The sequence below is a fragment of the Rhea americana genome, unplaced genomic scaffold (assembly GCF_003343005.1).
Source record: "Rhea americana isolate MKP2758 unplaced genomic scaffold, rheAme1 scaffold_209, whole genome shotgun sequence".
NCBI lineage: Eukaryota > Metazoa > Chordata > Aves > Rheiformes > Rheidae > Rhea > Rhea americana.
Window position 1 is genome coordinate 1,478,666 of NW_028186249.1, and position 26,998 is coordinate 1,505,663.

The following is a 26,998-nucleotide window of genomic DNA, read 5'->3' on the forward strand; positions in this document are numbered from 1 at the left end:
AGGCAGGGTTCACACTGAAACTGTGGCAGACTCCAGCCTACCAGAACATCCCTATAGAACGCAAATCCTCCTCTCCAAGATGCTGTTCTCCAGCAACACTGCACATGTCAATAGCTTACAGGCAGGAGCACTACACTGAGGATACATGATTTGTTCAMAGTGAGACCATACAACATTTTCAATAAATAGTAAGTTCTCCTAAAAATAGGACTTTAGAGGAACTAGATTATTGGCAACTTTCAGCAAAGTCATTTCAGCCAGAGAGGAAGGCAGAATTCAGCAGTGCAACAAAGGCAACATATAGCCTGTTGCACAATGGCAGATTTCAATGAAAGGTCAAGCATTTTTAAAGAGGATTCACTAATGTAACTGGAGCACAAAGCCAAGCCACAATATTTCAGCTACAGGCTTTTGTTCCATCTCTTTCAGTGAAGGAACTAAATCTGTGACAGTCTCTGAAATACAGGCAAACAGCAACAGCGCCCAACAAGAATCCTTTGAATGTATTCAAACCTGTTTCAGTTCAGTTTCTCTCTCCCCATATGGGGTTGGAAATCCTCTCATCCTCCTACTTACTGATTGTGTAGGGTTCAAGAGAAACTGTCTGCTAGCCTCGCTCATGCTCTAGTTATGCTTATGCATTAAAAAATGTTCACTGCCTTTCCCCAAAGATAGGCACTAAAGAGCAGCAGCCATTTTAGCTCTGCATGGTTGCTGGAATTGGAGTTGCMCACCCATATCCTTTTGGTATTTTCCCAAACACACCTACTTCAATATTTATATATGCAGACTTCAGCATGTAAGCTTTTGTGGAAAAAAAGTCTTTGCTCTGGTTTACTGGACACACTGGAGATATACAGATCCTCTACTCCAGACCTTTTGAACAAGGTAGGCTTTGAATGCTGCTCCTATTCTTGTGGCAGTCTTTCTAGATGTAAGGTTCTCTCTCATGTTCTTGTAACATTTTCTTTCTGCTAGGAGAGATGGTGTAAGGTTTGGGTTATTTTTTGGTACTGCCTATTCCCAAGCAGAAAATTCACCATCATGACTGGGGGATCTTTTAAAAGTATTTAGGAGCTCAAGAAGCTAAAACCAGTTCAATGGACAAGTGTTYAGTTCAGTTCCTACCTGGATGATAAAAAGATTTGGCATTAATAAAACATCAGCTTTTAACTAGCTCAGAGAATCAAATCAGCAGCTCTTGCTATCTATTCAAGCATTTCTTATATTCAGTGCTTCTTCCTTTCAAAATATTCTGCAAGACCACTCCACTAAGCAGGGAAGGTATAAAACACTCCTTTCTAGCTTGTGCATCAGAAACTGTCTCAAACTCTTCTGAGCTTTTCCCATTTAGATCTCACAAAATAACTGGTAAACCTGTTTAATAGAGATTTGCCACTGTTGAACCAGACTGCCTTCAACATTCACACACCAAAGAAAATTAAAAATCTTTTAGATAGGCATAGAAAATACAATGGTTAGTATTGAGGCCTTCACTGCCCCAGCTCACTAACCTGCAGGTGTCACATAGCAACTTTCTAGAAGATGACACTTATAAGAGCATCAACAAAACTATCCACTGAAGTTTCAAAAGTTCTCTACAGCAATACTAGCTGAATTTGCCAAGTACTGTCTATCCTGTGATTTTGCCCATGCTGATTTTTGAGCTATGACACTTCTCTAATATTCTCCCTGGGAGGGCCTGCAGAGGCTTTTAGGTAATTTAGACTAGGTCTAAACTTTCCTGATGTACCCTAGGCACCTCAACATTTTTCTCTGCAGAAACAGTACTGGCAAGGCTCCACCACTTTGCTGTACTCCAAATGGCTTTTTAAATATCATTTCAGCCAGTATGCCTGGTGCGGACACAAGGCYTACTGATCTAGTATCCAGTTTAAATACTTCTGACCTCCAATTACTTGCAACATGCCTRCCTTTGATGGAATTTTTTATTTAGGTCAAGAACCTTCAGTCTGATAGGCTGTTAATTTTTATCCATTGTTTATTCCAGATTTGGAGGCTCAGCTGATAGCAGCACTTCCCCTACTGCCCAGAAGAAGATTCAGTCTCAAAAACACACACAAGATTCCTTTTAAGTTATTATTAATTATGGCCTGTAACTTCTAGGATCCTGCCACACTCTGCAGTTTTCCTGGTGATCTCCTGCTTCAACTGTAACTCTCACTGATAGGTAATGCCTTAAATCAGTTTGGTCTCTGGAGGCCAACAAGAAATCTCAGTTTCCATCCTACTCTCTATTTGTTCCAGTTTAACCTTCCCCTGACTTAATTTGCAATGAGCATCTAGACTACTTTCAGGAATTCGACTTCCTTGAAAAATTTTAGACGTTTTAAGCTTYCCTTTCTAATGCTGGTTTGCCACAGACTTCTTACTAGAGAACAAGTAACTCCCATTTTCTCATCACCAGCACCTTTGGGGAAGCCTATGCCTTTGCCACATGGAGGATTGTCAAACRCACTCTAGGACCTGAAAGTAATTTGGACTGAAGCTGCTAGAGATATTCCCTCCTACTTCCCAACAAGTGCCACACAYAGTCACAATGAAGGAGAATACTTGCAGGTGGATCTGGCTTCAGGATCAAAGTCTGAAGTCCAAGCAGTATTTAGAAGTATTTAGAAGATGAGGAGGGGTATGTACTTTTTCACCCAGAAAAAGTGTGAAGTAAACCTAAGGTCAGTTGGAAAGGAACAGCATATTCTGAGAAGAGAAAATCCAGCTGACGCCAGGACAAGCATATTCAATAATGTTCACTTTGCCAAGAGATGTCTTGAGACACCCTTGATGGAAATCATCAGTCAGTGGAGCACGTGGAAACATCATAAAGAAGTTCTCCCCCTTCATTCAACAGGAAGGACACTATAAGAACATCTCTGCTTGGCCAAATACCAACGGGAAGGACTTAGGTCTTCATGTGGTAGCTTTGATTTCTGAACAACCAAGACTCACCAGCAATATCCACTGAAGCTGATTGAGGAAAATTGGTCTGACATTCCAGGAATCCATTATTGCTCTGTTCAGTGCAGACAGCATGTGTCCCCACTGCAGCATGAGACTGAAGCAACAAGCTACTAAAAAAAAAGCATTTGTACTAGAGAGAGAAAAAAGATTTTAAAGCCAGTGGGAAGTCTGAAAGGAGAAAACACTGTGGCAGAGACTTGGAGCTAGGAGACAGCTGCAAAGTTATTTCTTGTTGTGCAAGTGTTAATTAGTGCACCAAGTCTTTAAAAGCCATTATGACGGCCTTCTTAATGTTAGTCAGCTGCTGTTAATGTGCTGAACTCTTGAATGACAGAGACAGGAGGCAGGAGCAGGGGTGCGCAGAACAGGTAGAAATCAGGATACTCTGAAGGAGAAGACATATGAGCAGTTCTGAGGTAGGGTAGCGAGAGTACAAAGAGCTCTAGAGTGGGTGGGGTAAGCAGTCAATATGCAGGAATGCCTCCCCTCAGATACAGGCAGAAGGTAGGCCCTAATACATGCTCTTGTCCCCAGTACAGACTGCACTCCACCCAGCTGCAGAAACCTCCAACAGCCAGCCTAAGAAAAGCTCCAAGTCCCACAGACTTGTAATAAACTCATTCCTCTAGAAACTACAACTCCGGAATTAACAAACAGAATCTCTCCAGGTTTCTTCTTACCCAGKATGCCTTGCCGCTTGTGGCCCAAGGCGAGGGCTGGCTGGGAAATTTGATTAAAAGCTATTTTACCAGAAAGCATYAGGTTGTCATGCAGAGGAGGGAAGAATCTGCTGTCCTCAGAAGTAATAAGCAAGAACATTTTTGCGCCTGGAGCAGGATTTAAGCTCTGGGCTCCCAAATGCAAAATAAGCACTCTAACTAGGCCTGGGGGTTATTGTCTCAGTCATTTCTCTTTCTCCAACCCTAATCTCATCATCATTTAAACAAACAGATCCCCCTTCCCAACAATTTTCATTTTATGACACAGCAGGCAAGAAATTAAAGGGGGAAAAAAACTCAGAAAACTTTGACAGCTCAAACCCTTTCCCCTTGTACCAGCCTTGCATTTATTCAATTCTGACATCTAGTGGGCATCACCACTACTGGGAAGAAGGAGAAATGGCCAGGCACATTCAAGAACAGCATTAGCAATAATGTCGATATTCAGTATTCGTTATTGACTGAGCACATTCTGCTACCAGAGATGTGCTCTATCCTTAGCACAGCTGTGTCTGCTTAACTCCTCACACATCTGTGTGTTGGAAATGCACTGACAACTGCACGTCCGATGATGTAGTCAACAACTGAAAAATGCTCAAGTCCAAATCCCAACATCTTGCTACTCTGTATCAGGACAAAGGCTTGGCAAGTAAGGCATATCCTTCATCTTASAGAGATCATCCAGGGGTCAGTCTGGTTTGTCACCCACCTGAGATTAAGATACTGACAGGAAAAYGTATGCCAGGAAGTCTCTGCATTCCTTCAGGGTAAGCAATAACCTTCTTTCTAACATTAGCTGGCTCTATCCAGCTTTTGTTCGAAATGATCTTGATCCTTGAGAAAATCTAGCTAGTTTCATACAGTGCTAAACCCCTCTTAGTTTCTTTTAATTCTGCTCATACSCATCTAGCCTGAGTGAACAGGATTGCTATGAGGCTACCAGATGGCTAGCACACTTACAGTGGTGGCAGAAACCAAAGCAGTGTCAAGCCCAAAACACACTATTAAAAGCTATTATCACTGAGCATCAGTGGCATGGTGGCAATGAGACTGTCCAGGAAGTGAAATGCTGTGCCACCCTGGAGCTCACATACTCCTGTGTTTACGCAAGTGTTGATGGAAGGGTTGGAAGGGAATCGAGCCTAGTTTTTCTGCAACACTAGGCCATGGTGCAGTTCTTCACCAACACCACAACATGGGGATTCCTCCTCAAACACTGTCAGCATAAAAAGTGTTATGGTGTGCAAGAAAATAAAAAATACACAGAAAAGGACTGATTCAGTTATGAATGTGGGTTTTACTATCCTTTCAAGAGAGTAAACAGTCAGCAGTTTCCCTGTTTTCACAGAGAGAAATTACGGTACTGAATTTCTCTCATTGTTTGTATGGATAAGTCTCCTGATACCTTCCACAGCAAGCAGGAGTAGAAGCTCCTACCTCATTCCCCAAATTGTTGCACCAGTCTCAGGTCACAAGCTTAGTCAAAGTTTTCTTATGACTTCAGGTTTCGCACTCCAAGCAACAAAGCAACTTCAAATTTACCTCTGAGGGGAGGAAAGTCCAAGTCACCAGAAGTCCTCACTTCTTTCCTCATCCACCACCTACTGCAGAGGATCTAAATCAAAGGGTGACTATTTGTTTACCTTTTGATGAGACAAAACTCAAAGCAACTGCTGCAAAGTCACCGTATGCAGCGAGCCCTAGTCTAATGTCACATGGCCATGCTGCTTCCCTTCAGACATAGCTCTGCTGTTTGCCATCTCTGAGTTTTTCAACAACCTCATAATCTGCAAAAAGAGAATTTCTACTCTGCACATTCCTTCCATTGCAACTAGCGTCTATAAGAGGTGCAGGGAAAGCTCCCTCGCTGTTCCATAGACCTTCACTTTCTAAGCACAACCCAACAATAACACAAGCAGCGGTCTGCTTATCTAGAGCCTGCTCCCTCCTCAGCGTGTTCTGCTCTACATTTTGCTATTCACAATATTCTTCCTTTCTGTGCCAAACCAGAATGCCAGTGTACAACATAGGAGAAAGGTAGTATCTTACCTCAGGCTCTTTCAAAGCTAACTAAAACTCCAGCATRACACCTTGGCTCTTCTCAWTTATATGCTGCAAAAATACTGTTACTAATAACTTGGAGGTGTCRGTGGACACATGGAGAACAGACTATACAAACAGACATTATGCCAAACTATTTCTTGAGGCAGGAATGTACAAAGGGCTTGATGATGAAGTTCTCCATTTGAGCTTGGTCCCTCCAAGACAAGTGCTTTTGGAGTTGGTCAGCATACAGAGGCTAGGAGTTAACAGGTGTGAAGACATAGCTGAATGCTAACAGAACTGGAATTTTGGTATGATTTCAGGCTTCAGTTACACTGAGTGGATTTACTCTTGGATGCAGTTACAATGTTTCAGACCAAATCCTCAAGCATGGGAGTTGGAAGGGAAGATCCATAGCAACTATCATTGGTATGCTGCAGTAASAAGTGCTTGAGTCAGTGATTTGAGCCCACTAAAGACCTGAGTTATGTGGACAAAGAGATTATTACTCCCCAGCCCCAGAGAAACATCTGCACAACAGATGCCACATCAGCTTCTAGGTGTGAAGGCATTTACATACGTGCAGCAGAGTCAAGAGTAGCTGTAATCCATTTTGCCACAGAAAAAAATAGGTGCTTGCTTTGCTTTTTCACAAAGAAGAGACCTGCACACGGGTGATTAGCATAAAAGCATCCTGTGTAAACTAGAGAGGGCTGRCCTTTTGTTGCTTTTATTACATCTATTACATCTTTTATGTACATCTAAAGAAAATGTTACAGCCTCTGAACATGCTACAACCATGCTTCCCTGCAGACAAAGCACTTCTCCTTACTCCCAGGGGTCATGACTGCAAAGCCCTACCTTCTGAAGCATTTTTGCTCCTGGGACACCTGCATCACMAGCATTAAGAGATTAGAAGACCTTTTTCCTCCTATTTAGCACAAAGGTCACATCTGGAGGTCAGAGGCAACCCCAACTTTCACTCTTTACCTGTAGCCTGATTCTTTAGCCCAGACAATATCTGTGTACATATGAGAATCTAAATATCTTAAACCCAGACACTACCAATAGTAACACCCTGGCAGTGTATCCCATGAGTGACACAAATCACTGCAGTGACAGGCTCCATCACTGAATTTTTGTCCTCAGCAGGTGGATAGGATAAATTAATGGTGCAAAAGGCAGCTCCTTGAAGGAAAGTGGTGCTCCTTTCCTGGTTACTTGCAGAGACTTRTTTCCCCAAACACAAAGCAAGTAAGAGAATAAGGGACAGCCTTTGTTCATCATTCTGATATCAGCTAACTCTAAGCTCAAAGACAACCTTTCTACCCTGGGTTTTGAAAAGCCCACTAACAAATTCACTGATCTCTTCTTTCTCTTTTCCCAGACATGCCCTCCTCCTCTTCTGCTAATACAGAAGCCTGCCGCTTCTCTCAAGCAGTATTATGAAAGCACTGTTTTCAGGACAAGAGAACTGTATGTTGCGAACTATGAAGTAGGAAAAAAAAAAAAAAAACACCTAAGAACAGCTGAAGCTGGCTCACATGCTGATCTACCTCATCCACCCCAGGACGCAAACTATAGTTTTTACAACAGGAGCTAAAAAATCCTGCTGCAGGCTCATGCGTTTGCTTAGGACAGGAAGATGTATCTGCATTAGAAGACAACGGCCACAATTGCATGAGTTCAGCAGTTTCAGAAAGCAGCTAAGCTGTTTCTTTTCATCAGCTTTTAAATGAAGAATCATGGTTATACCTAAAATCATCAAAAAACTGTGGAGTCACACCTATCAGCAAGATGCTTAGCAAAAAATGACTCAACTGCAGTGGAGAACCAGACTATGCAAGTCAGTTGGGGCCAAGAGCCATACATTTGTAATGAAGGAAGAGGTTATGCTTCCAATCCTGTTGACACAAACAGAGTAAAATCACCATGAGAAAAGGAAACAGTCCTTCCTCTGATAGTCCTCACCTCTACACCTCATCAGCACCTTCTGCCACCTCCTACCCCCTGCTGCTACTACTTCTAATCATAGAGGGTTCTGATTACACGTTGTCATGCTTATGAGATAGAAATCCCTGCAAATCAATTTACTTCCCTGCAATCTGAAAAGAAAATTAACTGCGAGTCAGACTGGATGAGAGTGTCACTTTAAAGAGCAAATCAGTTGGTTTTGAAAGGAGGGACATTTGCATAACTGATAAAGAGCCAACAAGAAATTTTGCAGCCACCATCACCACTACTTACAAGGAAGAAAGCTGAGTGCCTAGGAAGTACAGCGGTAAAACTGCAAACTAAACAGTGCTCTGCATAATGGAAGTAAACAATGATGGAAACAGATCTTAAAATCTATGTGATACTTTTTCTAAAGTCACAGTTTTGTTATGTCTGTGTCTTTTAAAGACCACTTCATCACTAAATGGCAACGATGCGTTCTAATAGATACCCAGATAATTTGACTGTTCTTATGTCCTCAAATTCACCTATTAAATCGATTCAATTTGGAACAAAGCCATGATGAGCAGTTACAAAAAACACCTAGCTGGATCTCCAGTGCCATGAGCTGTTTTAATGAGAAGGGATTTATACTTCAATCTGTCTCTGGTTAATTCTATCTTCCACGCTATCAGAGCACATGCTCTAATCAACCCTATGCTTATATCAGGCAATTCTCAAAGTGTGCCCGGCAGGACCTATAATTATAAGAAGAAATAAAGTCACAGGACTCTGCCATAACAGTATTTTAAACACAGCCTCAGCTCAACTGCTAATTCTGGATGCTTACAGAGTTATCAAGGGATCCAGAGCATCATCAGTGCAGTGCTGCTGTATAGATAGAGTTTTTTTTTTTTTAAGAAAAAAATACTTCACTAGGATCTTGGTACTAGGTAACAATTCTCATGGCGAATCAGATCTTCCAAACAGGTGCCCCCCTGGCTGTTACCATGCCCAGACACAACAGGTACCCTCACTCCAGGTGACTGACTAACTGCTCAGATGAGCCCATTTTCTGCTCTAGTACAAAAGTTCAATTACATTTGTCTTGCATTCTTGAATTTTTGTCTTTCAAGGTGTCAGCAAGGAAGAAAGACTCATACTTTGCTTCGTTTCTTGGTGGATATCTGTCTCACCACCGTCACAGAGAAGACCAAAAAAAAAAAAAAAAGACAAAAAAAGCCAAGTTAAGTTGCTGGGACTCCAGAGGAAAGACCCATCCATTCTCAAAAGGTCAGTATGCTTCCTGAGTTCTCATTGCCTTGATCTGCCTCTGCTTCTCGCATGAGTATAGTATGATGTAGAAGAGAAGAGCAGAGAAAACTTGCTAAATCAAGGTGCAGACATACACCTATCCAGCTATCATATAGTGATGTCTTGTTAACTATCCCTATGTATGCTCTTGTCAAATGGAAAGCAATGCAGCTTTGCCATTTACAAGAGGTTTTGTAACACGGCATTTCCTATGGGCTAGAGGAAGCAAATAGATGGCTGTCACAGCTCAAATGATGCATAAAGGGTTAAGCCATAGGATGCTGATTAGATGCTTGAACTTTATTCCATTTCTGTCTTGTGAAAATTTAGAACGTCAAATTGCACCCTACTGTTTGAGAGGCAACAAATAGCTTATACCTAACCCATCCAAATTTGCTTACCGAAGTTATGGAAGACACATGATTGGAAAATATAGGTGCTCCTTTCTATATATTTTGATATGGACACTAGAACACTCCATAATATTTCCCAAGAGTAAAATGCATCAAAAGTTTGTTCACATGCCTCAGGTCTGAAGGGCTAACATGGCCTTGTTCCTAGAGCCACTACCATATGAGGAAGAGGAATTTWAATCTAGCTTTTGATCTAGCTTCCCTAAGTTGCCTATCTTCATGGTTAGGTGCTCATATAAAGCTGTTTTGCAGCTAAAACTCATGCCTTTAGATCTGTTGCAAAACTCTCTATCCATAGCTATTGTACTCTAGAGAAAAAGGAATGAAGTGCCTTTATTAATTTGAATGAATCAAAAATTAGCTACAAGCATTACAGAAAATTACAAACAACCAAGCGACCAGGGAGCAACCCAGAGCACAGATGGAATAATCATCCTTTAATAGCATCATTATGAGATGATACTGGATACACTTATGCTAGGTGTGTGAGACAGTCCTCCTAATAAATTCTAACATATCACAATGCTCTTGACTGATGATTGACATGTAGCATCTTATGAGTTCATCCAATGGACTTCTGATATTAAAACAAGAGGTGAGTTTGTGAGAAGACTGTCGCTTCATTACACAGTAGGTTTTGCTGAAAAGGCAAAGGAAAATGCATCAGGTCCCTTCTTCACGTGCTGGGTCTTTGAATCTTGACTCTTCTTATTCTCCAGTCTATTTTAAAAAAAAGGCAGGGAGGGAAGAAATATTGTAGTTCAGCATTTGTCTCATACTTAACAGAACTAACCAACCATCCACAGCCTTAGAAAAATATATGAAACTTCAGCATCAGAATCATATCCTGGGGATTCTGTAAGAAGACTGCATATGCAGAACACTTAACATATACAAAACCATCGTGGTTACCCAATTATCACTGTTGCAAAAGACCAGACCCCAACTAATTAGTAGTATGTATGTATATATATATATGAAGCAGACTGCTATAACATTAACAACAGTGAAATAATTAATGCAGAGATACAAATCAACAGATGCTGGAAAGTCTCAAAATCGGAGATGGCTAAGGTTATAAGCTGATGCATGATCTTTCGAGAAATGCATTTCAATTAAGAGCTACAATATGCACGGAAAATTTGAGCTGTGTTTTTCTAGGAGAACATATAACTGCCTCTACAGCCGTCTGAAGCATATGCTGTATTTTCATCAAGCTGGTCACCATGGCAACCTGAAATTTTCTTGTAAGACAATTTTGTTAATAAATTTCAGGGATAGATTTGTGCCAGAAAGAAACGTCCACACATAGGGCAGTGGCAGAATCATTGGCACTCTGAGAGGTTCTATCTAGCTTGCCTGGGAATACCTGGGGCCAGGATGAGGGACGCAGGTCAAAGAACTGAGACCAGTCACTAAATTCAGCTTTGGGGAGCAACCTATGTTTTGTGCTACAAACCTCCTACTCAGACTGGAAGAGTGTCCTACTACCTGAGGAAACAAGAGTAGCCATTACATTTGTTCAAAAGTGCAGCCAGCAGGTTGAGGGACATGATTCTTCCCCTCTTCTTGTGAGACCACATCTAGAATGTTGCATCCTGTTTTCTTGGCTCCTCAGTAAAAGACAGTCATGAACAAACTGGAGCAAGTCCAGCAGAAGCCAGAAGGATGATTAGGGCTCTGGGGGACAGGAAATAYGAAAAGAGGCACAGAGAGCTCGGTTTACTCAGCCTGGAGGTGAGAAGGCAAAGGTGAGATCTCAGTGCTCTCTGCAGCTACCTGATGGGAGAATACAGAGGAAATGGACCCAGACTCTTCTCTGAGGTGCACTGGGAAAGGGTGAGAGATACGAGTTGGAATGTGGGAAATTACAGCTTGATAAGGAATAAACTTTCCCCTAAGAGTGCTCAAATATTGGACCAGAAACCAAGAGAGGATGTGGGATATTCGAACCTCAGCCAGCCAACCTAACCTACTTGGCCTTGCTTTGAGCAAGGGCTGGTACAGAGGCTTTCAGATGTCCCTTCCAATTTATTCTCTGACAAGCTCATTTCTAGTGCTTGCAAAATACAATACTGAACAGCCGGCTGACAGATAGCTATGAGAGTCCTTTCTAGCTCTCCACTAAAGTGCTATTGGTTTTCCTCAGCAATAAAATTAAAGGGTTTGCAATGGACATGCTGAAGTCTAAAGAATCATCCAAGCTCTGAATCTTCCAGAAGCAGGAGCAATTCCCTCAATGCAGAAGTGGGTTGAACCCTTCAAAATAAATCTAGAGGAGGTTGGCAAAGGACAAGACAAAAATCACCGCCATTCAGGATAGGAGCAACAGATTGTCAGAGGAATTGTCTTCTCTGCCATAGTACCTCCACTTCATCCTCATGCCATGATCTGACCTGAGCATCAGGAAAGGTCCTACCTGTGTCTGATTAAATTTTAGTCCTTCACTTCTGAACAGATGAGTTTATTGTCTTCTCTGCTACAGCATATCACAGGTGCCAGGTGATACCAAGGACTGAGCTATAACAGACAGAGTCGAAGGCAAGAGGAATATAATGGTGTCCTGTCATTTCCTCCCCTTTGCTTAAGATAGCTAAATTGCTCTGCTCTCACCCTCAAAGCTTATCCGGATGTGGAGCTCATGCATTATGCAACAGATCCATTCTGCAGGGATTTTCCTTCCCTCTGATGCTTCACTTATTTCCCCAGAAAGCTATAAGCTACTTTCAGAGAACCAGAGATTGTAGGGTGGGCGAACAGAGGGGTGGGAGAGGAGGAGCAGGAGAGGAGAAAGAAGTCTAATGCATGAAGCCATGAGAATACAAAAGTGGGACTAAGCTCAGGCAGCTTCTTAATGAAGTCACATGGGATAAAAGCTAATCTTTCCACACCCCAGGAGGGTAATGTACTCTGCTCCATTATTACTTTTCTGGAATAAAGACAAACACAAATATCCAATCCTCTCTGAAGTTTGGATCTTGGATTTCTTAGGTATGAGCAGAATAGGCCCAACATTGCATTATTCTTTGAATGAAAATCTCCAATATTCAAGGATGTCAGTCTGTTTACTTCTGCTTCAGCAATTTACTATACTGCAAGGTTGCTAATCAGGTCATAACACCTGCCATATCCCCATTCTAGTCAGCAGTGAGCTATGCCAGGTGAACTCAGCTAGAGAGTCATTTTAAGAAAATGTAGAAAACTCAACAAGGAAATCAAAGCTCCTTGGCTTTATACAGAAGGAACATGATCTTCTGTTAGAAAACACTTTCTTCATGTGATTAATGTCACTAAGAGAAAATTAGTAATTGCAACCTACATGTATATTGCAAGTAAAGACAGGAGTTTTCTTCTTATTTTTCCTCTTCAAGGAAATGAAGCAATTCTCTTGGCTCCAGACAAAAACAAGTCATAGGCTGGACTCCACCCCTTGCAAAGGATAATTGCCTTTGGCAGTTGATTTTGAAAGAACAGAGCATTGGGGGCCTTTTTCCTCTGCTTTCTGAGGTTCAGGATGCTAGATGAATTTGAGCCATTTTTGTAAACTCTTCCTTGCAATTCACAGCCACAAATACCATTAAGCTGGTTCCAAAATACCATTAAGTTGATTTCACCTTAATGGAACCTACAATTCCATATAAAATTTCACATACCTGAGCACATGCAGAAAGCCTTTAATCTGCTGTGTGTGATAAACAGCATCTTTTTCTGAGCAGGAATCCCTCCTCCCCAAGGGTTTCGACAAGGGATTAACTGCATTACTAACATGCCCTTTGCTGACACTGTGGTAGCTAACACAGCTCCAGCAAGCTCTGCACACATCTTACAGGCCAAACTAACTAATGCCCTTACACTTGTTGCAGGCTGAAATTGTTAACCAGTGATCAGCTGTTGTACAGCAGCTGACTCCCCTGCTGTCACTTGCTCATATGGCTGAGGTATCTGTTGGAAAGGCTGGTCCAGAGCCTGACATGTGATTTTCACAATCTCTCCAGTTTCAGAGATGCATTAGGAAATAAATCCAGAAAATCTGATTAGCATCTGTCACTGAAGTAAGCTCATTTATCATTGATGTGGTTCTTTCACGTGCAGTTTGTTGGCTCCTGCAGGTATCTGCAGATCAGTTGGGTCTGAAGACTGCAGATTTGAAAATTTTTTTTCTTTATATAAGAATTACACTATTTTTTTTTACTTCTAGAATGTTTAGCACATTCAAATAAATCCAAAATAGAGCCAGAAGGGACCAGTGAGCTCATTTAACCTGACCTCTTGCCTAAAGTCAGGCACAAAATTCTCCTGAAATAATTCCTGTGGCTAAAGGGAAAGATCTGGTTCAGAAAATGCAAAATCCAGCATCAAAAACTCTTTCAACCACTTGTCTTGGTAGTTTTTGCAGCAGTCAGTTTCCCATATTGTTGCATAAAAAAAGAATCACACTTTGTTTCTCACCTGAACTTGTCTAGCTTTGCCTGTCAACAACAGATTCTTTGTTAAAGAGACAAAAGTCTTCTATTATTAAATTGCTGTTTCCTTAACCTCCCCCTTAAATCTTCTCTCAGCTAAGCTAGCCAGCTGAATTACTGCCATCTCAAAACATAGCATGCATTTCCTGTGCTTTATCGAACATTGTCATCACAGAATGAATTGTAATAATGCCAACCATAATCATGCAGGTGCCAAAACACGGGAAAAATAAACATGACTTTTCCTGGCCTCGAACACATCAAATGATGCTTATTGTTCCAAAATGAATCCACAGATGAAAATCTGGATACAAGTGAAACTGAGAAGCAAACACAGCTCCAGACTTTGCAGCTACTAATAGGTCAAAACAACAAAAATAAGAGACAAGCAGTTTTGTCAGACTTTGAAAATCTCCCTCCATCTCCTGATGTATTCACCTCTGAATTACAATTGGGCCAAAACCTAGGACTCTAGTCCTCGCAACCTACCTTCAAGAGTGAGCAGGAAGTATTAAAACTGGAACTGCATAGAGTTTCAAAAGAACCATGTTTTTCTCCCCATTTGTTTTCTATTCCCTTTCAAGAAGGTTTTACATCTTGCTTCTGGTTTAGAGGTTTGTTAGGCGTTAAGTCCAGGAACACAAACCATTTGTGATTGCTGCTTTATTAGGACAGCTGCTCTGGAGAACTAAAGAACTAATTTAAGAGATGTAGCATTTTTCAAATGCAATGTCAGCCCATTTAAAGAGCATAGACTTCCTTCCCTACAACTTTTCTTGAAGATCAGTTGAAGATGGCTCAACTCAAATTCACTGAGTCAGATTGGGAAAGTTTGGTTCACAGACACCAACAAAGATCATACATTTACAAAATTTCTCCCTCTTCTCTGAAACAGAAATTCAACAGTACATTACTGTTCAGTAAACCTCGGCCTTTCCACACTAGCTCCTCAGAGTAAAGCTACCCAAAAGGACACAGAATTCACACCAGAATGCCACTGCAATATGCTTAAGGAAGTTCAAAGACATTTAGAAAACTCAGAAATTCTTATAAGAGGAAAGACACTACTTAAAACAGCACAGCACCTTTTACTGGCTTATGGATAAACTAAAATAGCATATGGATTTAATGAAAGCATTTTTGCAAGATCAAATAGAAACCTGACCTAGTAGAATCACTGGAGTTTTTCTTTCATATCTAGCTTCTAGGAAAGTAGGGATATATCTCCTTCAGCACATATATGTTTATCAAGAATATACTTATGAGTAACAACTATGTCAGTTTTTGGTGAGTCATCAGTGCAATCTGCATCTAAAACCATCCTGCTTCTGATGTGGAGAGACTGACTTGATCTCTATATTGATGTAGCATTCAGTTCTGGCCCTCTCCACAGGGACGCAGACCTGCTGAGGGTATGTAGCCAGTGAGTGTGCAAGCCCTTTTTATGGCAAGGACATAGCACTAAGAACTTCTCTCTTCCTTTCCCAACTATTTTAAAACTGGCTAACATGCTAAAGAATCACCTCCATTCTGTGTTGCTAAAACTTTTGTAAGAACATTTTCCATTAGATTAGCTCCGTAATACATCAGGTAAAATATCAGTAGCAATTAGAGCTACTCCCACACAGATTCTCAGAAGTAGGTTAGCAAAAGTAGCATATGAAGCATAAGCCTTGCCAGATGCAATGAATCATGAGTGTCTCTTAGAGGTCACTATTATTCCCATTAACTAGGCTCCAAACATCACCTTCACAGGTTCTCTGCAACCAAAGCTGCCCTGGGTAAATTGCTTCTTTCTTCTCTCAGATACGCTATTACTGCATTTCTTTCTTGTTTGCTGAACTATAGGGCCTCAGGGCCCCATTGCATCAGATTCTGCACAAAGACACTGCCATTCCTTCAAGAGTTTGGAGGAAAAAACGATGCATAAATAGATCCAGCAAGTTGTGGGTGAGTGGCGAGCACTGGCAGAAAAGGCCACAAACAACCTATCTCAGTATCCTTGCCTTTACTGTACAGAAGGGCATRGTCTAGATCCCATAGGCAAGTGCTACACCCCTGCTAAGAGCAACCACCTTGGAAAGTTCCAAAGCATCCATGAAACATTAGCATTCACAGAAATACATCTCTGTCAACCAAGACAGATGCAGACAAAAAGGCACAACTGTAGCTTAAGGCTTGAGCCTTAATCTTAGCTCAGGACAGCAAGTTGATTTTGCTGACCACTGTTTTCATGCTATCTGTACACCAGGAAGCTGGTCTTTGTGTCAGCATACGGGACCTATTACTTGAGAATGAGCAAGAGCCATGAGCTCTGTAGATGGATGTCTTCTTGGAAGTGAAACAACAGGTATAGCACAAAGAGGCAATCAAAATCATCTTCAACCATTGACAACCCATTGGAGCCCCTGTTCTGTGAACTGTCTCTTAGGCACCGGAGACAGCCACCCAGAAACACACACCTTGTCTGCATGCACCAGTGATGACATCCAAATCTGTGAGTGGTTTTGACAATAYGGAATAGAGTAATTCCCACAAGTATGTTACAGCAATGGTACCTTTCATTCCATAAGCTGTGACTTTACTAGTTATTTGGACCTCAGAGGGTCTTAAACCCCATATACCACTCCTGCACATTTACTTAATCTCAGAAAAAATGCATCTTTTGAACCATTCTCTGTACTGTACATAATGGGAGAACTGAGAGAGCAGAATTATAACCCCTTGGTTTTTTTTCACCAGTTGATTTCACTATATAGTTTAGTTACTGTTACATTCCAGATAGAATCAGGCAGCTTATCAAAGCACTGCCTGGATTTGTTCTTTGATTTACAGGAACTGCATGGGTTGCCTCACAATTCAGCAATATTTGGTGAGTGACCAATGGATAGTGCTATTTGTATTCTTCCTGTGTCACTGCATTTCCCCATAAGCAAGTCCTACAAATGTCTAGGACAAAACGGCTTTTAACATGCTTGCAGCCAAGAAGCATGTTCCCCCAAGAGATCATTTATCCTGAGCAGTTACATTCCTGCTCTGCCCAAAAACCTACAGACCTAGCCTGCATGAAAGCTGCTATGCTTTCAACTGTACTTACCAAATTGTGTTATTCAGTCTTGTCAGAGCTGATATAGCTGGGTTTACGCCAGTCTCCATGACTGTTACCTCTTCTCCTTGAAGGGAAGGTTTCAGGAGCAAAGAGATCTTTTAAGAAAGAACATGGAGATGTGCATGGGTGTTACATACTTCCAGATGTGTGTTCATTCACCATTCTGTGAATGAATCAGGACAACCACAGGGATGCACACAAGTACTAATCAGGAGAGCACAAGTCTGGTAATCCAGAAAATGGCTACATAGAGCATATCAACTCCAGCATTGCCCCACATTGCAGACTAATACCCTCACTACTTTCCTAACAAGATGTCTTCATGTACATGGAGAGGAAGCTGGGCGTGATCTGTGCAAACTGCTGGTCTCCCATATTTCCTGCTCCCTCAAACTGATGACCTGCTCCTGCCCAAAAAGCAAACCAGCATGTGCCAGGGAAGTCCAGCATGGTAGAAATCACTTACCTTCACGGTAACTGCTTCCTTGTATGTTGGGGTTCATTATCTGCATACGCATCATCTGTAAATTAAAGACACTTCTTTAAGAAGCTCATCTATAAAGAAGCCAGCCTCTCCTGCATTTCCTCAGATACTGGGTGGTCAGTGAAGTAATTCGGGACTTCGTTATTAATTTCTCTGGAAAAAGGATCAGTGCTGAGACTACTACAAAGAAGCTATGTTTCTAAACAAGTCTGTAGCTCCAGGTAGGCCCTCAGATCAACATCTTGGATACTCAATATCTTATCTGACCTGACTGTAGCGCAGATGCAGCCAGGCAGCCTGAAGAGCAGAGTTAGTCTATTGTGTGACCATAGAGCACCTTTCTGGCCCCAAATGACTCTTTTAAAACTCTCTCTATAATCTTCTTCTGTAGGTCTCTATCCCAGTAATACAATACCAGCTTCAGCCAATCATAGTTCCTGTCATATCCAAACACCACAAGCACTACTGGATTTATATGAACATCATTCACAGTGGGCCAGGCAGAGATCCTTTGAACCAAGTTAAAACCTCTGGAGCAAGAGCTGCTGTGCACCTGCTGCAGCACTTTGCAAAAAGAAATACTTTCCCTTTCATGTGCAGTAATTCCCTTTGGCATTTATTCCCCATTAACATTCTAGCAAATATATTCCCTAACAGGAATATTGGCAGCAGCACTGAATTTTAAGTGATGGTTAAAGAAGACTTGCAGAAAGAACTCTGCTTGTAAAAGCAAGTGTTTATACTGAGTGTCCAATTAAAAAAAGAGTTACGCTTAACCCACAGAGGACAGACTGAACATCCAAGACTACCTTACATATTTCAGTACTTTGCACACAGTCTTTCTGCTCTGCAAATCAAGAATTCTTGTGGTGTATTCACTAGCTAGCTCTGAATAGAGACTCTGAACAAGATCACAAGCTAATGTGGCAATTCAAACCAAGAGGTGACGCTGAATCCTATTTGCTTCAAGTTATTCATTCGGCTGCTTGCAGTTCCCAAAAATAAAAGCTGTCCTTATTCTCTGGCACCTTGCCTTTCGAATTAGCTTCATTCCCCAAATATAATCCTCTAGCCCAACATCCACCACTGATTTGTGTTGTAAGTGCAGGTGCCCAATTTCAGATGAACTCCTTTGCTCTGTCAGTTCATGGAAAAATGCACACTAACATGATTTGGAAACAACTAGCAGGAACTCACAGATTGGGATCAGTGTTTACTCACATCTTAGAAACCAAATGAGACAGCTCAAAAACAAAGCCACGTGGAATACAAATCCCAGTATAGCAAGCCTTCTTCAGTAAGACTGTGACTAAATGCTCAGCTGAGGGCTGGATTTAATAACAGAGTTGCAGTCATCAGATGTTTCTATAAGATGTGCCAATCACTCTTCTCCAGGTGCAGGCACACTACATATTTCAATGAAGAAAGAATGGCAAAGTTGGTAGATCTGCCAGACTATCAGAGATTCACTCTCTTCCAAGGCAGCCATTAAGCAAGGTCAAACCTCACAACTGATGGAAAAAAAAGTACAGCATGACAAGAGACAGCTGGATTCCAAATGACATACAGTTTTCTGTTTGAAACCTCTAACTTCAACTAAAAGAGATGGCAGGAGTTTCTGCAGCACAGACAGCACGGGACAAGATTACTAGTCATTTGAGTAAGGAGAGAAAAAGGACAAGATCATCATTATTGCTGGGATGAAGAATCATCTGTCARTGTGGCAGTGTGCAGAAAAGATGTTCCAAATTTGAAGTGACCATGAAATTTGGAGAGGAGGAACTGTGGCCTAGTGATTAATCATGGGCAAATTCCATGCCCCACCATGCCATAGTTTCTCCACCAATAAAACGGGAACAGTATCAAGTGAGGTGAAAAAAAAATCCTTGTATTGGCATTCAGAGTTTCAATATGCATTGTCACAGCCAGTCACAAATCCTGTCTTCACACATACTTACCCAACCTCTCTTCAAAAGAGGATGAGCAATTTTTTTTCTCCTAGGCAGCAAAAACAGGTTGCCCTCTTCCTTACCTCCTCACTGCTTATTGATTCCGAGCTGGACATGTCCTGATGACACTGGACAACCATGTTCACAATCTGCTCTTCAGAGACTACCACAACACTTCTGCAGAAAGCACTTGGCTGTAACAGATCAAAATAGGACAAATCTAATGGAGCAAGCCTATAATGCAATCCCCCTTCTGGAGTTCCACTGAGGTGAAAACATCTGTAAGGGAATTATTAATCAGCTTCCAAAAGGAAAAAAACCTCAAGGCTATACCACTAAATTAATTCCTGGAGCAGCCTGAGGTCAGAACAGTATATTCTGGTGGCATACAACACCACACTACCATAGCCACAAGTTATTGCTCCACAGTTGCCTATTTACTGTWTGAAGTCTGGAGCCTGCTAGAGAGAGAAGAAAATTTCCAAATCCTTTCCATGCCTCTGGCATTACCAACCATGACCAAAAGAGCTGTGAAGGGCTATGCTGATGGCAGCTCCAGTTTTAGAAGTGAAACTACCTTTAAAGAAATTGCCTACATGATTGGATGAAAGCTAGAGCGAAACTTACACCCAAATTTAGAAAATGGATATCCTCACATTGTCATTCATACCTCAGTGCACCAACAAGAAGGGACAAGGGATGGATTTTCCCAACCACTAAACTATGGTCCCTAAACTAGAGACATCTCTCTATATGCTCCATCTATATTAATATGGGCAGCATACACTGCAGGTCTTTACTATAAATCGGGTAAATCTGATCAGTTGCCCAGGGTTTGGAAGGACCTATGGGATGGTGTCTCTTTAGGATACAGTGATAACTTTACTGCAGCCAACCTTTGTGTTTTGGAAAAAAAAAAGAGCCATCAGTTCAGCATTGTCCCATCCACATACACAAGCTGCTTAGCTCAAAGGCAGTGGTACTCAATGAGACTCAATTGGCTTTCATTCTCCTGAAATAATAGCGTGATTTGTTAGCTATTAGAAAAGCTTCTGTGCCATCTGTTCTAAGATCCCATCCTTAAGTGTCTTCCCAGACCCCTAGCTGTGTGCCCTAGAAGGAAAAATATGTTTGGCTGCTATTCACAGAAGGAAAAAATGTGAAAAGAACTCAGCTTGCAGCAGCACAAAGACCCACAGATAATCTTTCAAGAAGTTTGAATGCCATAATACAGTATATAGCACAGTATGGCATTATTGGACACAGAGACTCAAGAGCTACTCTGTATGCTTTGTAGGTTTTATACAACAAGTTTGGATGYGACCACTCAGAAGCACTCCTTGCAATAGGAGCTATGTTTTGTCAAAAATAATCAAGCACAGAGAAGATCAGATTCAAGGCTGATGTATTGACACTGAAGCTAGTCATCTAAGAGTCAGAGTTCTAGCAAGAGCTACATCAAAAGCCCAATCTGTGTTTATTTCAAGCTGAAAACAGAGTTGAAATCTTGATAGAAAAGATTAGCACTGTCAGCTAACAGTGAAGGGGGATCTGCACTCGGTAAGAGGATAAGCTTTACATGGTATCTTCGCAATCTCATCTAAGAGCAGTCAAAGCCAACAGTAAAGCAACTGTTGACYTTAGGGACACCTAGATAGGGAGACCATGCACTGCCAAGTGAGTTCTGCTCTCTTTCCAAAGTTAAAGGAATTCTCACCAAGTCCATAAATGAATGCACTCACTGTTCAAGCCTACCAGGGAAAATGCATTTGGACTGGATTTAGGCTTCAGCCTGCCTTTGGCACTCAGCTGGAATTCATAACCAGCAGAATTCTGTCCAGGTCTCCTCATGCAGCTTTCAGGGTTACACATTAAATTATATAACTCTAAGTATCTTCTCATATGTCTCATTATATAATGTCCATACTATCTTCTCAAGGGTTTTGTAATAATTTCAGAAAAAAAAAGAATGTGGGAAAGAGAGAGGGAAGTCAAACTGGGTGTCAGTCAAATCAAATCCTCTGGTTCCCCAGGCTGATCCAGAAGGACAAGACAGCGTTATCGCTGGAAACTTGGGCAGAAATGCCCCGCTTGGTCCCTTCCCCATACAGCAAAACCTGTGCTCTGCAAATCTTGTTTGATTTCTATCATGCCATTTCCATGCTGCAAGCAGGTGGATGCTCAGAAGCGCAGTGTTTAGAAGTGGTTATTCTGCTTTTGACGAAGGCTGTAACTGAGTGCTTCAGGAGGCACAGAGAGGTTGTGTACAAAGGGAGCTTTAAGCTACCCTGGCATCTCTTCACATCCAGCTCATTTACTCAATAACCAATCGGGAGTAGAAAGAGGTCACTGTGGATAAGACCAGTGCCTCTGGTCAAAGAGTTTTTGAACRAGCAGTTAGGAGGTTTTGGCTTTGTAATGCAAGAGGGAGACTGAGGAACATACTGCACACATGTATGAAGTAGGACTATCCAGAAACAGTGTGAGTTAGCTCAGCATCCTCAGCGAGCCAGGCACAAAACTACAAGGTCCTGCTGCTACTTGCAGCAGGTGTCTTGATGACTAGCCTACATTGCTGACAGGAGCTCAGGTCACATGGTCACAGCCGTCTCTCTCTCCTGGCCTCTAATCTGTGACTTTGCTCTTCTCTGGGAAGCGACTCAGGAGCGTTAGAGATTTTTCCTTCTTGGATATGATATTACTTCTGCTAAGAAAATACTGACTGTCACTTTCCCCTTAGGCTGCCTGGGAACCCTGGCTCAAAGAGCAGAGAGGTAACACTGATAAACACCTTTGTCATTCTTACTACCCAGTCATCATAGTATCTCTAGCTTACATAGGGCTTCTGGCCTTACTACATAACGTAGCACACAAAGCTGTGTCTCTGAGGGTGTCCCACAYTATCCTATATTAATTGCCAATTCTGCACTTGTATTCTGTTTTCCTGGCTTCTTACTCCTTACCTGGATGGATGATAGACAAAAGCAGATCAAACTTCAGTGTTTCCCCTCTTTCATCTTGGAAAGAAGCCCTATCTTCCTTCCAAGAGTTGGTCCCAAAGACACAGACACTTTCACTACATGCTGCTTCAAGACACACGTAGTTTCTTTTCAGCAGTAAGAGTACGTCCCATACTCCTCACAAGTCAGCCTGAAGAGTTTTCAAGCACTCCCATTCCCCATGTAACACTTGGTCCATACTGCAGATTATGTTTGTCTTGGTCTTCAGGAGGCCAGTCATTCATCAGCACCATGTTTCAACATGTTGTGAGAACAGCCTGTACCAAGGGGGATTTTTTGTACTCTTCCTCTTCCCTCATCCAAGGACACAAATGCACTTACCACAAAAGGCCCTATTTTGAAGTCGCATGTGAATGGGTCTCTCCCTGAAATTTTTGTGCATACTGTTTCACGGATACTGAACTGCAGCACTAGCTTATAATCATTGCTGTTCCACATGTCAACCTGGTAAAAAGATCAACAAAATATATAATTACTGCCTGWTAGTCTTCTACATTCACTACAAGGCAGTCTTGCTTCTTTGTCAAGTGGAGCCAAGACATTGTGGCATTATGAGTCAGTGTCAAATTTAGAGTAGATTACTGTAGTGCGAGAAAGGGGGTTTTCTTATGCACATTTGTAAGAAAAACAAAACATCAGATTTTGTTCTCTTAAGCAGATTTGGTAACAGCAACATAGAGCAGCTTTCCACAGGTGTTTCAGATGAAACGCCACAGCCCATTGCAGGGCCTCCTGCTGCTCAAGTTGGTTTCCAAGACTGCAGCCCTCAGCAGTAAGTGCACATAGCAACACCCCCGGCTGCTGCTGCCCACCGAGGTAACAGCAAGCCAGCACTCCTGCTGCTTCCACCCTTTCTGTGAAAATCAGGCTGCTAACAGCTCTGCTTTGGATATCTAGACTGCTGGGAAGTATATTGCAAACACATGACTGTGGAAGTAAATCAGAAGATTGCAAATAACCGAATTAACACAGTTTAAAGAGATACTCCTTGTCAGYTCCGGTGCCTCAGTAGGAAGTATGCATGCCACACTGCACACTTTAGAGAGATTGGCAGCTTTTGTTGACACATTAAGACCTYCTTTTCTTATCTTCACAGTTTAATCAATATTTTAGTTTGGTAAGGGAGAATCAAACCAAAACACTGTTTTCAGTAGTTGCTTTCAAATATAAGTTTTTCCAGAWCAGATCTATTCAAATATCGTCTTGCCATTCATCCTTGCAGAGGACTTGATACATGCCACCTACAGAAATAGAGYGATTCTTAGGATGTTCAGGAATACAAACATGCCAACTTCAAATTATGAAGTTTTAACTCCCTAATTCTGGGAATCCAATATCATTTTTAGCAACACAGGCTAAAACAACCAATGCTTTCCTGGTTGTATTTAGACACTAGTAGATTTAATCCAGAACTGATGTGTAGAGACAATTGAAGTAAGTATAGATTGAAGAAACAATCTTGTTTTTGTGGTAGCATCTAATTAGCATTGCAGACATTCAGCTGAGACTTTCAGATGGACTGGGTGACTGTATGCCCAAAATATAAAGCAATTAGCTGGAGGTATTTGAAAGTATCAGTTCTTTTCTGAAAAAAGTTTAGACTGAACTCCTTGGGAGTGCAAAATTTGAACTGCTAACATATTATTAATTAAAAACAACACACAAAGAACATGCAGGTTTCTAAAGCCATAGGTCTGAATAAAGCCCCAAATCCACCCTCATCCAGGAAGCGTTGAAAACTCCAATTAAATTGGAGTTTCCCAAGTTGGGTGGAAAACAGTTTTCCACCAAAGAAAAGCATATTTCTGGTAAAGTATCTGAATTGTCTGCAAACTTACACTTCTAACATGGCTCCTGACAATACCATACAAGTTTGGCCCCCGTGACTGAGAATTGATTCTTGCAATGGAAGCATTGAGAGCCTCTTCTGTGACAGGCAGTTCATAGTCATACACTGGAAGCCCTGAGACAGACACAAAATTCCATTAAAAGTTAATCTAGTCTTGTACCTTTTTCCCCTATATCATAAGAAATAGGACATGGATCCATTTTTAGCAACTTACCTGAGCATGAGAAAATGCTTAGTGCAAGTGCAAAAATTAAGGTCCTCATAGTGTGCCTATCAAAATCCTCTGGTCTTTTTCCTTTCTAAGCAGTAGTTTCCAGAGCATATTCTTCTGTCTTTATATAAATACAGCCTTGATACTACACCTGACCTTCCTGTGTCCAAGCTTTGCTACAAACATTGCACTTCAAACAGAATTGATTTGGGAGTAAATATTTGCTGTCAGGTTTTCTCCATTTAGCGGTAGTTCTCCATTAAGAGATGTACTGCAGTACTTTTCCCCCCAGCACTGCGACTAAAAGAAAGCACTGAATTTCTGATATCTCCATAGCCAAARGCAGAACCCCATTCTTTTTGTTTACTTATAGCCATAATTTTTCAATCTAAAGCTGGCAAGTCAATTCCTCACTTAATATCTGGCCAAACACCTCTGTGTCCCTGCAGCAGCTAAAAGTAGTAACATGCCTGTGCTCCTTGAGCAGGACACAATTCCCTAGCGCTGAATGGGAATTCACCTGGACAGACCTGTCTGGCACCATGACTCTGTTGGGCTGCAGCATCAAACAGAAGCCTATTAGACACAGGGCACAGTGCAAACCCTTGGGACAGCTCAGATCCTTTTGTTTTGAAGGTTCCTGGGACCTTTGCTATTCATCAYGTGCCAGAGGAGCGCTCACATCACTCTGATTTACAAAGTCTGAGCCAAGCTAACCAAAGAAGTCACTAGCTGTGGCCATCTGATATCCTCCATCAGATCCCCCTTTGATGTTCAAGCCTCAGTGTCAGCACAGAAGCTAATGGGAGTTTCGAAAAAATGATGGCCTCACTTCAGTACTGCAGTTCTTAGCTGGCTAGAGTCAAACAGCAATGGGGTGAGGGATTCTGTGACTATTCTCTCCAACACAAAGTCACTCAGCACTTATTGGTCTTGCTTTCCAGATGCAGTCAACATGTCTTTTGACTATACCCAACAGCAGAGCCATTGAAATGGTTTCCAGCAAGATTCAGAGAAGCACCTGGGTTTCAGTGCTAAAGGCTGTCCATGTGAGTTGGAGGAGGAGAAACTGCTCAAGAGATTCAGTAGCTGCTTTCCAACAAGTTCATCCATTCCTGACTGCTCACAAGGCATAGATATGTCTAGCTCCACATTCACTGGGAAGATCCCAGGTATAAAATTGCTCCCTTGACCTTCAAATTGCAGGTCTGCTTGCAGCATGTGGAATCAGGTCGTTGTCAGAGCTTCCCACATGATAAGCACTCAAGGGAAGTTATGGAGCATGCAAAGTATCAGGGATGAAACTTAGTAAGAGGACAAAGTTGCTTCTGGTTGTTAGCTCTTAGGATAAAGAAAGCCATGGGYATCCTATCAGTATTCAGCAATATCAATGTCATGCCTCCTTGCCCATTCCTCATTGCTATATTTGTAACTTGTGCTAGAGGGATGACTGAAGATGCTTATCCATGGCAAGAATCTGCAAGAAAATTGGACACTTTCATCTCTATTAAAAGCAACAGTCACATCCTGAGCAACACTGAAAGAAAAGTGACTTAGCTCCTCTTCATCCTATACTTTGCACTCCAGAAGTGGTAAAGAATGATGTTGCAAAGCTGAGGCAATCCAAGCCATCAGAATAGTCTCCCTGTTCACGGTTCTGATAGGAACTGCTTGCAGATGAGCCAAACACAATTCACAGCTGTGACAGTTCTGTAGCGTTTATGAACCCATACTAGCTGTTGTTTCACTGTGTTGCAGCAGCTAAGTCATCTTTTTTAGACAAAACACACACAGTTGTTACCAGCTCTTTTCTGCACACAAGGGGCAGACTGCAAGACTGCAACCTATCACAAGAACGCCATACCAGGGGAATCTGATTCCTTGGACAGGAAGTGGAGTCTGATAAGTATCACCCACACTGAAAGTACTTACACACCATGCACTTTTAAGATACAGTACAAACAACTGCCACAGCATGGGCCTTTGATCCCCACTGGATTCATTCCATGTTGCTGCTGTGAGATCCTAGAAAGGGAATCTGTTGAGCATGGTGTGCACCAGTGAGAGAGCTTGTGTGCCAGTTGGTAGCACTCCACATAAACACAAACTGTGACTCCACTTGGAACAAGGCATATCCAGGAAGACAAATAGACATGACATCAAACAGGAAACTTGGTGGGGGCCACGTTACTGGCTAGCAACACACCACGTGTGTATCATCTCATCCAAGCATTGCTTTCAGAGGCACAGATGGAGGTGCGTCTTCCAAAAAGGGGTGGGCATCTTTTGCCAACCAACCCAAAACTGGTCGAAATGAAACTACAACTATTTAGGAGAAGAAATTTGGATTTCAGCATTGAGAATATGGGCCAAAATGCCAGCTGAAACTTTTCCCAGTCAAAAGATACAGCCTCTTCTCTACATCCATTCTCCCTGCTCATAGCATCTGCAGATAGCCTCTCCTTGCTCCTGGAAATCCTCATCGGTAAAAAGACTGGCTGCCCTTCCTG

The 26,998-nt window shown here is 41.9% G+C and overlaps 1 protein-coding gene across 1 annotated transcript; it reads right to left on the reverse strand.

Annotated features, from left to right (window-relative positions):
* Nucleotides 1-10,039: 10,039 nt before the first annotated feature.
* Nucleotides 10,040-24,540, reverse strand: SPP2 (secreted phosphoprotein 2). The gene is made up of 7 exons (XM_085304410.1): nucleotides 24,492-24,540; nucleotides 24,267-24,391; nucleotides 22,750-22,872; nucleotides 19,492-19,602; nucleotides 17,442-17,496; nucleotides 16,964-17,070; nucleotides 10,040-10,123 (listed from the first exon to the last, which is right to left on the reverse strand). Exons 1-6 carry the CDS (start codon nucleotides 24,538-24,540, stop codon nucleotides 16,973-16,975), a joined length of 561 nt encoding a protein of 186 aa, XP_085160536.1. The 3' UTR covers nucleotides 10,040-10,123; nucleotides 16,964-16,972.
* Between the last annotated feature and the right edge of the window lie 2,458 nt (nucleotides 24,541-26,998).